The sequence below is a fragment of the Phacochoerus africanus genome, chromosome 4 (genome assembly GCF_016906955.1).
Source record: "Phacochoerus africanus isolate WHEZ1 chromosome 4, ROS_Pafr_v1, whole genome shotgun sequence".
Lineage (NCBI taxonomy): Eukaryota > Metazoa > Chordata > Mammalia > Artiodactyla > Suidae > Phacochoerus > Phacochoerus africanus.
This window is the reverse complement of record NC_062547.1, coordinates 97933616-97947990: the sequence shown is the minus strand read 5'-3', so window position 1 is coordinate 97947990 and position 14375 is coordinate 97933616. Positions and strand designations below refer to the sequence as shown.

General features: G+C 36.3%; 1 protein-coding gene across 1 annotated transcript in view; it reads right to left on the bottom strand.

Moving 5' to 3' along the window:
• Positions 1-14375, bottom strand: part of ADGRV1 (adhesion G protein-coupled receptor V1) — a 538647-nt gene that overhangs the window by 386317 nt on the left and 137955 nt on the right. The window contains exons 38-45 of the mRNA XM_047778281.1: positions 14077-14240; positions 11340-11433; positions 9016-9094; positions 8773-8911; positions 7527-7668; positions 5554-5816; positions 2570-2745; positions 1649-1773 (exon numbers count right to left, since the gene is read on the bottom strand). Coding sequence (XP_047634237.1) covers positions 1649-1773; positions 2570-2745; positions 5554-5816; positions 7527-7668; positions 8773-8911; positions 9016-9094; positions 11340-11433; positions 14077-14240 — 1182 coding nt within the window. The remainder of the gene's footprint in view (positions 1-1648; positions 1774-2569; positions 2746-5553; positions 5817-7526; positions 7669-8772; positions 8912-9015; positions 9095-11339; positions 11434-14076; positions 14241-14375) is intronic.

Genomic DNA, 14375 nt, shown 5'->3' with positions numbered 1-14375 from the left:
GCAAGGTCCTATGTTCTCAGCCAAATTTCCTGAACTACTTGTATACATCTGAGGTCTCCATTCCCTCACCTCCATTCAAAATGTTAATTCCTCTACACAAAGAGCTCTTGCTATTTCATGTCTTCTATATTGCTAACTACCATGAGTGTTTTTTTTTTTTTCAGTTCTAATCTTACTGGACTTCTCACCAGGAACTGACAGAATGCACCACTTCTTTCTTTTTAAAAGGCTCTTCTGGAGTTCCCATGGTGGCACAGGCTTAATGAACCTGACTGGTACCCACGTAGACATGGGTTCAATCCTAGCCCCACTCAGTGGGTTAAGAATGTGGCATTGCCGTGAGCTGTAGAGTAGGTCTCAGATGTGGCTCAGATCTGGCGTTGCTGTGGCTCTGGTGTAGGCCGGCAGCTATAGCTCCGATTTGACCCCTAGCCTGGGAACTTTCATATGCCATGGTTGTGGCCCTAAAAAGACAATAAAATAAAATAAAATGCTCTTCTGCTGCTGTCTACAATCCCACATTCCCCTGGGTGTCTCACCAGGTCTTCTAAGTCTCTTCCTCCTCTCCCTAGCCATTCAACATGAGCCTTCTCAGAGCCCAGTCCTCATTCTTTCTCTATCTTCATTCTCATTTTCCAGGTTTTTACATCAATTTCCATGACTTGAAAAGTAACATGTACGCTACAGATTCACACATGTATCTCTCCAGCAGAGATCTCCTTTTGAGTCTAGAGAAATGTCTTCTAACAAGTTAAGTCAAATTCAAATATTTTACGCCCATCACCAAAATAATATTTATTCCCATTTAGTACTCCCTTTCTTACTGAATGGCATGACTCTCCATCCAACTGCACAAGCTCAAAACCCATGAGACATGGCAAGCACCTTCTTCACATCCAATCCACAAACTGGTCTAAGCTATAATCACTTGTTGTCCTTTTGTTTACCTCCTTTCATCCTGTCATTTCTCCTGTGCCAATCCATCCTTTACATGGTACCGAAAAAGATACCTTCAAAACACAAATGTGATCATACTACCTCCATACATGCATGGGAACCCTTCCTCATGCCAAGACCACTCAGAGACTTTCCATAACCCTACAATAAAGACTAATGTATGTGACATATTCTCCAAGTTCTGGAATGATCTGGTGTCATCCACTCTCCAAACTCCACACTCTCCCTTATTTTTAAACCCAGTGTTCACTTTTCAATTCTTCACTTACATGCCTTTTTATGCCTCTAGACCTCTGCCTTGATTGTTTTCCATTTTCTCTTCCATATTCCTCCAACTCAATGTTCAGTCTTAGTTCAAACATCAATACCCCTGGGAAACACGCCTTTATGTTCTTACAACACTTAGAACTTTACCTTCAAAACATTTATCATAGTTTAAACTACACATTGATTTTTTCCTTTTTGATTTATTTCTGTCTCCCACTAAATTCTAAGCTTCATGAGTTCAGAGCCATGCCTGGCACAGGACAGGCACTCAATAAATATTTGTGAATGTAATAAAAGAATGAGATATCTGTTCTCCATCTTCAACAAATCTAAAGGATACAATTCACAGGGGGAAAAATGTCAATCTTATACATACAATCTTTCTTGATTATAGAATTTTGTTCTTAAAAGAAAGTGAACATACTCATGCCAAAGGCTGTTTCAGAAACTGTCTCCCACTCCACACTCACGGTTAAATCAATGCCATTGGTACGTGACACATTTAAATACACAGTCCTGTTGGCTTCTTCAATGTCTATAGAGGTGGCGCTAAAAGAAACAAGTGGTTGCAGAAAGCAGAAAAAGAATATTAATAATATTCTTTTATTAATATTAATAATAATTTCCACATTTTAAATATATCTATCACATTGCTTCTATGTATTTAATACACTTTAAACAAGTTGAGATCCATCCACAAACTTTATACAGCCGGAAGATTAGAACCTAGAGCTCAAAAATATTTACTTATTAAGATCTTTAAAACCATCATGATCTAATACTATAATGGTAAGAAAATACACAGTAGCTTCAGTTAACTTCACACTACATATTCCAAAATAAGTAAAACTTTGTCATTCCTAAGTTTCTCTTCACATAAACTAAACATATTTAACAGAGAAAAAATGAATCAGAAAACTCTTAACATATTGATAAAACTAGATCTATTGGAATATTTCTAGAATATTAAAAAAGTTTTGTTTCCAGAAGGAATTTTTTAACTACAAACATGTTAATATATGTTTGAAGAGTCATTCACATGGTCTGAGCAACTAAACATAATTTATATTATTTCTCACTTTTTATTATTATTGAAAACACAGAATAGTGCTTTTACCAGAGAGTATGGATTCTGAGAAAATAAAAATTCTAATAACATCATTCTATAGGACATGAATTAGGTTTTTCATGCTCCCTGTTACGGTCTCTCTGGGTCTGGCTGCTAGAGTTCATTTTAAAAGTTCCCATCACAATAATTAGAGATCAATTTTCTTTGGCATTTCAAACCAAAAGATACTTCCTACTTAGCTTCAAAAGTGAAAATTTCCTTATGAATAAACTATACCTATTTGCAACTGCAGAGATACTGAAGAGCCCCAAAGGGGCCTGGTTTTGCAAAACTGTTATCAGGGTTTGAATATGCGCCCCTAGTCTAGCACCTCCAGTTGGATTAAACAAGGTGCAAACAAAATGCTCATCCATCTCTGGCTCCGTGTCCAATATGGCAGATATGTGTAGGGCCTGAAAACATAAACAAAAGATACTAGAATTCAGTATTTTTGCAATACACATCTAGAGTAACGGGCTAAATAGTTTTGACAACAAAATAATGTTTTGGAAAACATTGCCTCTTTTTTATTTTAATACTGATCCTCGTAATGTTAAAATTGTTTCAACTTTTAAGATTTTCAACTCTGTGATATATTGCCCTGAAATGTCTGAAAATAAATATTTAAGGCCTTCAAAAATATCACTGAGATTAAAAAATTACATTTAGGTCTTTATTGTTGCTCCTTTTTTTTTTTTTAAATCCTGCCCTAACCACATAACTGCATTAGTCTCATGTGTCATAGGATTCACTTTTAAAAGCAGTTATGGCCATACCACCAACAAATTAAAAACTATCCACATGTTTATCAACAGGACAACAGATAAACAACCTGTGGTCTATCAAATGCAATGCTACTGAGCAATAAAAAAAGAGCCAAATACTCATGTGTACAACCAAAAACTATGTTGACTAAAGGAAACCAGAATACATACTGTATGCTTCTATTTATAAGAAGTTTAAGAATCAGCAAAATGAGTCTTCAGTGCTAGAAACCAGAAAACACTTTACTCATGGGAGGGCAAGGGACAAAAAGGAAACTTCTGTGTGACATAATGTTTAATATACTAATCTGAGTGGTTGTTACATTGGTGTATACATATTTTTTAAAGTCACTGAGGCATAAGTGAGACATAAACCACACTTAAGATTTTTGTATTTTACTGTTTATACCTCAAAATAAAAACATGTGGGGAAAAAGTTATGTTGGTGAGAGAAAAAGTATTTAATCCAATTTGCTCTAAAATTTGCCTAATGAACAGAAAGGTCTTCAAACACACTGTTAAAGAGTCTTTTAAGAAAAAAAAATGCCACAATAAAGATATAATAATACAGAATTTCCTGGTGGCACAGCAGGTTAAGGATGCAGCATTGTCACTGCTGTGGCTCAGGTGACTGCTGTGGTGCGGGTTCAATCCCTAGTCCAGGAACTTTCACATGCTGTGGGCTCAGCTAAAAACTTATATAATAATAATAATAAATTTAAAATATACAAAAAATTAAATAAAATAAAATTTGAAACTTTTTAAAAAAGCATGTGACTATGAAGCAACAGCAAATTCATAAAATACTTCAAATTTGATACAGATAAAAAAATCTATATCAAGATCTAAGTGTCTTTGAACAAATCAATTAAAGGTTCTAAATTTCTAAAAACATGAAAAAATCAGACATGCAAATCAATATAAATTCAAAAATGTGTTGAAGTTTATACAGAATGATCATAAACTTATTTAACTATTAGATGAACTGTTTTTAGATGACACAGTTTAAAATATAACATATTTTATTAGAATTATTATACTTTACATAGCTGACTTGAAAAATATCTGAAGCTAATACAATCAGTTATTTTTTTGCCTTTTTAGGGCCGTACCCACGGCATATTCAAGTTCCCAGGCTAGGGGTCAAATCAGAGCTGCAGCTGCCATCCTATGCCACAGCCACAGCAATGCCAGATCCAAGCTGTGTCTGCAACCAACACTACAATGCCAGATCCTTGAACCTTCTGAGCAAGGCCAGGGTTTGAACCCACATCCTCATAGCTACTAGTCGGATTACTAGTCAACAACAAAAACTCTTTTTTAATTTTTTTCTTTTTTTAAAAAATCAGTTGCTTTAAACTGATAGGAGTTCAGTTTAGGAGTTCCCGTCGTGGCACAGTGGTTAATGAATCTGACTAGGAACCATGAGGTTGCAGGTTCGACCCCTCGCCTTGCTCAGTGGGTTAAGGATCTGGTGTTGCTGTGAGCTGTGGTGTGGGTTACAGATGCAGCTCGGATCCTGTGTTGCTGTGGCTCTGGTGTAGGCCGGTGGCTACAGCTCTGATTAGACCCCCTAGCCTGGGAACCTCCACATGCTGCGAGAGCAGCTCAAGAAAACACAAAAAGACAAAAAAAAAATTAAAAATAAAAATAAATAAATAAAGTTTAGTAGCAAGAACAGAAAGTTATTAATACACATAAAAATAAGTTTCAGAAGGTAAATTTCTGCAAGTTCACATTCATGATCAGTTCCAAGTCTAACATTTTTCCTGCAATAAGCTATTTCTATTCACAAAGGATACTTACTTCTTAAACAAGCAGTCTAAAGGAAGCATTTCTATTTCGTTTAATAAAAATGTGGTAAAAGAAAAACTGACTCTTTTAATGAGTGCAGTGAATGGCTTGGTATTTCTTTTAGTTATATGATTTAGAGACAATGTAAAGTAATGTATGCCATTTAAATATACTTAACATTTAAAACAGCAATATGCATGTTTTCTTTATTACTTCCACATTCTACTCATCAATTTATGGGGCAAATTTCTCTAGTAACATTCTATGCAAACAATGCAGCACTACGGCACTTTCACGTGACACTCTAATATCTTTTTTTTTTTTTTTGGTCTTTTTAGAGCCTCAACCACAGCATATGGAAGTTCCCATGCTAGACTGAATAGGAGCTATAGCTGCTGGCCTACACCACACCCACAGCAACATGGGATCCGAGCCACATCTATGACCAACAACACAGCTCACGGCAATGCCGGATTCTTAACCCACTGAACAAAGCCAGGGATTGAACGCACATCCTCATGGATACTAGTTGGGTTTGTTACCACTGAGCCATGATGGGAACACCTAATCATGTTGTTACCTATTACCTAAGCTGTACTTCTCAAAGAGAAAAATATTTTACAAATATTAATCACTCATTCTCATCAAAGGTTCGTATTGTACCTTGAAATGAACACCTTCTTCTAAAACAATATATCCTTTGGAAGGAGTAAGATCTTTAGACTCCACTGAAGAATTCACTTCTGTCACAATGAACTGAACAGTCACAGTTCCAAACAGTCCTTGTGCAGGTTCCCGAACAATGTACAATACTGCCACACTCTGCTGGTTGTAGAGAGCTGTTGGTTCTTGCAGGAAAAAGTGCTCACTGTTGTTAAATGATAGAACTCCAGGGCCATCATCATTAGCAAGGATGGTGATGAAGGCTGTCAAATTAAAAATGTTAAAGACCAAAGAAATTGCTGGTGAGGATGTGGTTAAACACTTTATACAGACACTTTGGAGTGCAGGTACTAGAGAAGGTAGGTGGTGTCCTTTTTGCACAATATCCATTGTACTCAACAGATATTTTAATTGCCCATATACACAAAAATGTATATACAAGGATATTCATTGAAACTTCATCAAAGTTTGGAAATAGTATAAAGGTTAATTAATGAGGCCTGGTTTAAGAAATTACCTAGTATCAAAGCATTTACTGTCCTAAGGATTTTTTAAAATATTTTAAAATAGCCAATTACAAGCATAAAGTAAACTTGACAGAGTCAAACAACATATTATTTCCTCCTACTCACAGTAGTGGGCGTGGAACCTACATAATTCCAATCCGAATTATATCTGGACTTTTTAGGAATGCTTAATTTTGAATACTCTGTCTTTCCTCTTATGGAATGTAGAAGAAGAATGCTGGTAACCGTCTTGTGAAAACAAGTAACATTAACCTTGGGATGAGGCCAATACTCCTCAAGGAAGGAGAAGAGACAGAAACTAATAGGGTCTTTGGTGACATGGTTAAGTCCCGGTCCTTTCTCATCTTAAGCTACAGGTCTCTCGACCCTTAGATTAAACGAGCCAACAAATTACTTCCATTTAAGTCAGTTTGAATTGGGTTTTCTGTTGCTTATAGGTTAAAGTCTCTTAACCAACCCACTGTGTCTACTCCTACAACCCTTTACATACAGCCCACCGTGTTACACAAAAACAAACAAAAAAAGTATATTTTCAACATACTCCTTGACTTTGAAACAATGGCCAGAGCCTCAAGAAAAAATTCGGCAGCCTCAGAAATATCACTTAATTTTATCAATATCGCAATAAAAGTAAAACCAGTTCTTGGTTAATCAAAATTCTTTTTTATTACAATCAGATTTTTTTTCATAAAGGTCAATAATTTAGGGATATAAAAGTTAGTGAAATTAAAGGAATCCCAAAGAACTCTTGGCCATTATCTAAAAAAAAAGAAGCTACAGAGTCTGTCAACACTTAAGTCTTTTAAATCCACTTATTTATCACCAAAGGAACTGAAGTAAGTGTCCTTTTGCAGAGCTCTTCCAATCCTGAAGTTCTATATTTCTATGAGGTTTCCTCTTCTGTCTCCTTTTTTGTACCTTCTCTAAGCTGTCAGCATGATAACTATTAAGCAGTGAACTAGAATGTTCACTTTCCTAACAATGTCAAACTGTTCCAACCAAATAATTATGGCCCCCACAATGTCTGAAGTATCAATTTATTTCAATTCTATGTGAAAATACTCCCTTAGTCAGATGACACTAAAAACAGTTAATTTGTCATGCCCTCTACTGCTAAACAGGAAATCAGAGCAGAACTCAAATTCCAGAGGAAAGACATTTAGAAATCAAATAAATTGTATAATAATTGCAGAAATAACTTAGTAATAATAATTTTTGCTACCAACCTACTTTTTGGTTTTACACACACATACTCATATACTCACAGACAACTAGGTATAGGCTAGAAGCACTGTTACACTGACATGGAATTCTAAAATGCTTAACTTAAAATATTTTTCATTCTAAGCACAGAAAACCATCAAAAAATCTCTCTAAGCCTTTACAATTGTCTCTGTATTAGGAAAACAGAAGGAGTGATCGAGTGTGTAAGAAACCATCAATTACCCATTATATTCTCCCCAAGCTCCAGTCCAGGAGAAGGATTTGTTAAAATCAGCTGAAATGTTTCAGCTCCTTCTGGAATGTCATCATCAAGAATCATGATGTCAATGTTTTTATACCTTTCTCCATCACCAAAATGAAGAATCTGGTCAAAAAAGTCAAAGTAGACTTGTATTATATTTTAATACACTTTGAGTTTTTATAAAATGGCAACATGTACAATTTAGTTGTGAATATGAAATGAGCTATTTACAGGAATTTTTCCTTATTTTTTGCATGATCTTTTTATTTAGATTAACAATATTAAGTTTAAAAAGTAAAAGTTGTGTAGTAAGAAAAGAAAATTAACATTTGACTAGTGTAAGGCATGAATAGACAAAATAAAAAGCATTTTCAAACACTTAAGATGTTTCAGCAAATTAAAGAAATAAAAGAGTTAACATTTTCAAGGAGTGTAAGAAACACTCTAAGAAGGTCATCTAATGATATAAATTCTTTAACACAGTAACTTTTGTTCTCTAGTATCGAATATTGAAAAAAGTGGGGAGTTCCCGTCGTGGCGCAGTGGTTAACGAATCCGACTAGGAACCATGAGGTTGCTGGTTCGGTCCCTGGCCTTGCTCAGTGGGTTAACGATCCGGTGTTGTCGTGAGCTATGGTGTAGGTTGCAGATGCGGCTCGGATCCTACGTTGCTGTGGCTCTGGCGTAGGCCGGTGGCTAGAGCTCCGATTCAACCCCTAGCCTGGGAACCTCCATATGCCGCGGGAGTGGCCCAAAGAAATAGCAAAAAGACCAAAAAAAAAAAAAAAGAAAGAAAGAAAAAAGAAAAAAGTGAATATCAAATAGTTCAATAAATAACAATTGAATGAAATGATATACAGAATAATCTTTATAACAGTTCTGAAAATTCAATTTATATATTTTACTAAAATAGTGAAGAGAGCTATTCCACCATGTGGAAATCTTTTGCCCTAGTTAACTGTGAACTATATAGTAGTTTATTGTTTTAAGATTAATTTAGGAGTTTCTGTTGTGGCTCAATGGGTTAAGGACCCAACACTGCCTCAAGCTGCAGCGTAGGTCACAGATGCAACTGGGATCTGACATTGCCATGGCTGTGGTTTAGGCCTCAGATGTACCTACAATTAGAACCCTAGCCCAGGAACTTCCACATGCCAGAGATGCAGCTGTAAAAAGGGGGAAAAATTAATTTATTCACTAAGTCACTATAACTCTCATTGAACTCACCATTGGGATAAAGACGTAATCCAGCCCAAGCTGTGCTTCCAAATTCTGGGCGTACACAAACAAGGAAACCTGGCCAAGAGCCCCTCTGCTCCTCTGGGCCACCAATGTTAAACTTTCTTGGGTTTCATTTACTTCAAACCTATAATAAAGAGGATACATTCATTTTTCCTCGTAAGTTTTTATTCATTAGAGAGTAAAGAATCAGAAACTCAGAATAGGACTCTCACACAGCCTTGGGTTTACCTGCTATGTTGCCACTCAATTATGCCTCGAGCACCATCATTGGCATCAATAATAATTTGCGCAGTCAAGCCCTCTGAATCTAAAAAAAAAGAAGACATTTTAAAATAAACATAAGTGATTTAAAAGAGAACTATCTGATACAGAAGTTAAAGATCATATCTTTGGTATTAACAGTTCCCAGTACAGAGAAACTGTTGACATATTCAAAACATGTTTAAGAGAATAACACGTAAATGTTCATAACATTTGAACAAGGAAACTTTTTGATAACAAGAACCACTGACTTAAACAAATTTAATCAACTCCAAACAGTATAAAAGAAGCAAATGAAGTTATGGTTTTATTTCTATATTTTTAAGGTAATCAGTAAGTTTCTTTTTAATTTTAATGATTTTTATTTTTTCCATATTTCTATTATTTTAATCCATGTCAAGAGGAAAGAAAAATGGGGATAGTCACAAGGAGTAGAAAGAGGAAGAAAAAAAATGGGACGAGTAAAGCAGGAAATGCTGCAGAGAAAAATACAGGTGTGCAAAAGAGAGAGTGAGAGATAGGGTTATGAACAGGCTGAGACAGGCGGGAAATACGGGGGAATAGGCAGAATAAAGATTAAGCTTAAAGTAAATTTCTCTTAAGCCTTTATATTCTGTATTCTACCAATTTCAGTATATTACCTATATCCATTATTCAAAACCCTTACTCTTTGTTCTGTTTTTTAATAAGTTTGTCCTTTATCTTTTAAATGTTAGAGGCTCCAGCTTACTCTAGAATACTTATAACAGCTGCCTGGGTGAAGAAGGGGTAAGAAGAGAATCCTCCCTGAGTGAAGAGGCTAGACAGTGTTGAGGAAAGAATATAAAATCAGGATTTGTGCCCATCAAACTAGAGGCTACAGAGCAGTAGGTCAGCTCCACAGTGTCCTAGCTGTGTGACTTTGGCATGCTACCTAGTGTCTCTTAGCCTAAGCTCCTTCATCTGCAAACTAGGAAAACATAAGGGATAATGGTACTAATATAAAAAGCATTTAATATGGGGGCATTAGGAGTTCCCGTCATGGTGCAGTGGTTAACAAATCCGACTAGGAACCATGAGGTTGCGGGTTCGATCCCTGGCCGCGCTCAGTGGGTTAAGGACCCAGCCTTGCCGTGAGCGGTGGTGTAGGTCGCAGATGCGGCTCAGATCCCGAGTTGCTATGGCTCTAGCATAGGCCAGTGGCTACAGCTCCGATTAGACCCCTAGCCTGGGGTCTAATATGCTATGGGAGCAGCCCTAGAAAAGACAAAAAAAAAAAAAATGTGGGGGCATTAGAAAGCCCTTATCAAAAGGTAAACTAATCAAATTACCTCTAATCTGAGCATAAGGAAATGTGATATACTCTGTTAGTCATCTTAGTACAAGCAATAATTACCTTGTAATAATTGCTTGATGTAAACAGCTTAGTCACTGGAATCACATATTTGCTTTGCAAAACAAAGTAGAAACTTTTCAAATAATAACAACATATTAAAAACTGTTTATTCCTTTTCCCTATTTTCGAAGTTAGCATTTTGAGCCTCTGAAGTGAATGAGGAACACATATTCCTTAGGCTACCGCTCTTGGCCGTGCTTCTTCTCCTTTAAGCCAGACTAATTTCCTCTCTGCCCTGAGCACCTTCTAATCAAGGGATGGGGAGCAGGATACCTCAATGCTATTCACCACCCCACCCCCCCAACTAGGCCATCATACCTAAAAGTTTTAGACAAAATTTCCAATATCAAACATCTAAATCATAAATAGGAGTCTGTGTTTTAATAACAGGAATACATCCTTTTAAAGTAATCTACATAAATTTTGTACTAAGGTTCGTTTTACCTTTCAGTCTGTAATGTATTAACTGAGTCTTTTCTAAAGCATGAAAAGAAAGAGATAAAAAGTCAAAAAAGGAATAGAGAACACAACAGAAAAACAAAATCTCTGTTTAGTTTAAGAGAAAATAAAAGCATCTGGTAGTATGGAGATCTAATGAAAACAACAAATTAAATTTTAAAAGCAAATTCCCTTCTTAAGAACTAATTCTATTCTGAAGATTACAAGTGTGGTTATAAAAGAGTTGTAATGTTTTAAAAGCATCAGACAATAATTCTTAAACATCTTTACACTGTCCAATGTACAAAACTACAGTAGATGATGGTCTCTAAATTAAAATAAATCTAGAAGCCCACCATAGTTTAACATATAGCTGAGATTAACAAACTTCACAATGATTACTCTGACTAGAAAATGAACTTTTACTTCATTTGCAGAGAGTAAATAGAAACAAACCAACAAAAAAAATCCATCATACCTAGTCTAGGAGGAAATGAAGTAGAAGGAGCCATGATAAGCTCCACATAAGTTAAATTCACGAGAAAATATTCTTCTAGTTCTGGTATATCGTCCTGCAAAAATTACAGCCATTAAATTTTCTATAATTATGCTCTCAAATTAATCATCTTTCCTAAGTTGTTTTCTTTATCTTATAAATATATATACTTAGTGCATGGAAAATATAAAATTCAAACACAGAGTAGATTAAAATTTAAATCAGAAAAAAATACATATGTCTTGGCGATGACTTTTTTGGATTTGACACCCAAAGCAACAAAATCAAAAATAAACTAGTGGGACTATATTAAACTGAAAAGCTTCCGCAGAGCACAAGAAAACATCAACAGGAGTTCCAGTCATGGTGCAGTGGAAGTGAATCTGACTAGGAACTATGAGGTTGCGAGTTCAATTCCTGGCCTCATTCAGTGACTTAAGGATCCAGCACTGCCATGAGCTATGGTGTAGGTCACAGATGCAGTTCAAATCTGACGTTCCTGTGGTTGTGGCATAGGCTGGCGGCTGCAGCTCTGATTAGACCACTAGCCTGGGAACCTCCACGTGCCGTGGATGCAGCCCTAAAAAGACAAAAAGACAAAAAAAGAAGAAGAAAAGAAAAAGAAAACATCAACAAAAGGCAACCTATGGAACAGGAGACAATATCTGAAAATGATATATATATATCCAAAGTATATTTTAAAAGGCATGCAACTCAATAGCAAAACAATAAATAATCTGATTTAAAATGCAGAGGAACAGAATAGAAAATTTCCAAGGAAGATATACAAATGGCCAACCTGGACATAAAAAAAAATGCTCAACATCACTAATCATCATAGAAATGCACATCAAAACCACAATGAGATTTCATCTCACACCTGTTAGACTGGCTTCTACAGAAAAGCCAACAGGTAAGTGAGCAAGGGAACCGTTACACACTGCTGGTGGGAATGTAAATTGGTACAGCCACTGTGAAAAACAACATGAAAGTTCCTCAGAAAGTTAAAAATATCCAGCAATCCCACACCTGGTTGTTTATCCAAAGGAAATGAACACAGGATATCAAAAAGGTATCTGCAGTCTGATAACTGCAGTATCATTCACAACAGCCAAGATACAGAAACAACCTAAGTAAGTGTCTGTCAATGAATGAATGGATGAAGAATATGTGGTATGTATATAAAGTGGAATATAGAGCCTCAAGAAAGAAGGAAATCGTGCCATTTTTGACAACCTGGATAAACATTGATGGCATTATGCTAAGTGAAATAAGCCAGACAAAGGAAGACAAATACTGCATGGTACAACTTATACATGCAATCTAAAAAAAAAAAAAAAAAAGTTTATCAAATCTTATGCTGTGGGAGTTCCCTTCATGGCTCAGTGATTAACGAAGCTGACTAGGATCCATGAGGATGCAGGTTCGATCCCTGGCCTCACTCAGCGGGATAAGGATCTGGCACTGCGGTAAGCTGTGATGTAGAACGCAGATGTGACTCAGATCCCGAGTTGCTGTGGTTGTGGCGTAGGCTGGCAGCTGTACCTCTGATTCGACCCCTAGCCTAGGAACTTCCACATGTTGAGGGTGTGCGCCTAAAAAGCAAAAAAAAAAAAAAAAAAAAAAAGCAAACAAACAAATCTTGTGCTGTGTCACGTACTGACACAGTGTTACCTTTCATCTTACACTTTCAGAGTTCTCATACTATTATATTAGGTCATAGTGCCATGGGAATAAACAAAGAACTACTGACTTCAGATGGTAGATGCTGTATAGTACATATAATTTTTAAAAGTAAAAAACCACTGAAAAATATAATTTTAAAAACAGAACGACCAAAATATATAGTAATTGAAAATTATTTTTCTGGAGTTCCCATCGTGGCGCGGTGGTTAACGAATCCGACTAGGAACTGTGAGGTTGTGGGTTCAATCCCTGCTCTTGCTCAGTGGGTTAACCATCCAGCGTTGCCGTGAGCTGTGGTGTAGGTTGCAGACGCGGCTCAGATCTCGAGTTACTGTGGCTCTGGCGTAGGCCGGCTGCTACAGCTCCGATTAGACCCCTAGCCTGGGAACCTCCATATGCCATGGGTGCGGCCCAAGAAATGGCAAAAAAGACCAAAAACAAACAAACAAACAAAAAGGAAATTATTTTTCTAAGGCAATATTCACTCTCTTTCTTTCTCCTTCCCCACCACACCATCGCCTACCTTCCACAGACATACTATTTTCATAACACTTTTAGAAATGAATTTACATAGTTGAAACATCAAATCCCAAAACAGCACAAGATTTCACAATATGAACAACCATCTAAAATGCAATTTTGGTCACCAACAATTACTTTTAAGTTCAACCAAAATCACATTTTATACCAACAGACGGTGAGATTGAACCAGTCCTAACAACTAGGACACTGATCTACAGGGCTTTGCTAATACAATGAATCCTCTGGAGTATTCAAAAAGTTCCTTAAAAATCTCATAGGCCAATGTCATGTTAAAGGAGAATGCCTTAAGGAAATTTTCTTTATCACAAAAAATATGAAAATACTCAGCAGAACAGCCTATCTAGACAAGAACAGAATCCCCTGTATGGTTTTTAAAAAGTCACAAAAAGAAATAAACTGACTTAAAGGCACCAGAGTATTTAACCAATTTCTACTTTTTATCTGGTTATTCAGGTTTAATACAGGAACAACAACAAAATAAGCGTTTTACCTCAAGTATAGTAATGTTGATGGCTGCTGCTGTCTGCCCTTCTTCTAAAATCAGAAAGCCAAATACTGGGACAAAGTCAACATCTGGGTCAGCTAGGTTTCCTTCCGTTTGGTTCTTTGGCCTCAACATTCCAGAAACCGTGGTATATGTGACATTAATGGCTCCTAATTGAATTGGATGGGAAAAGATTTTATAATTATTTATAGTTGAAATATGGTATCTCCTCACGAACTTTTTAACTTTCCTAAAAGCACCTATAGCAGCTATATGACTAACCCCAATTCCTCACCGCTTCCTAT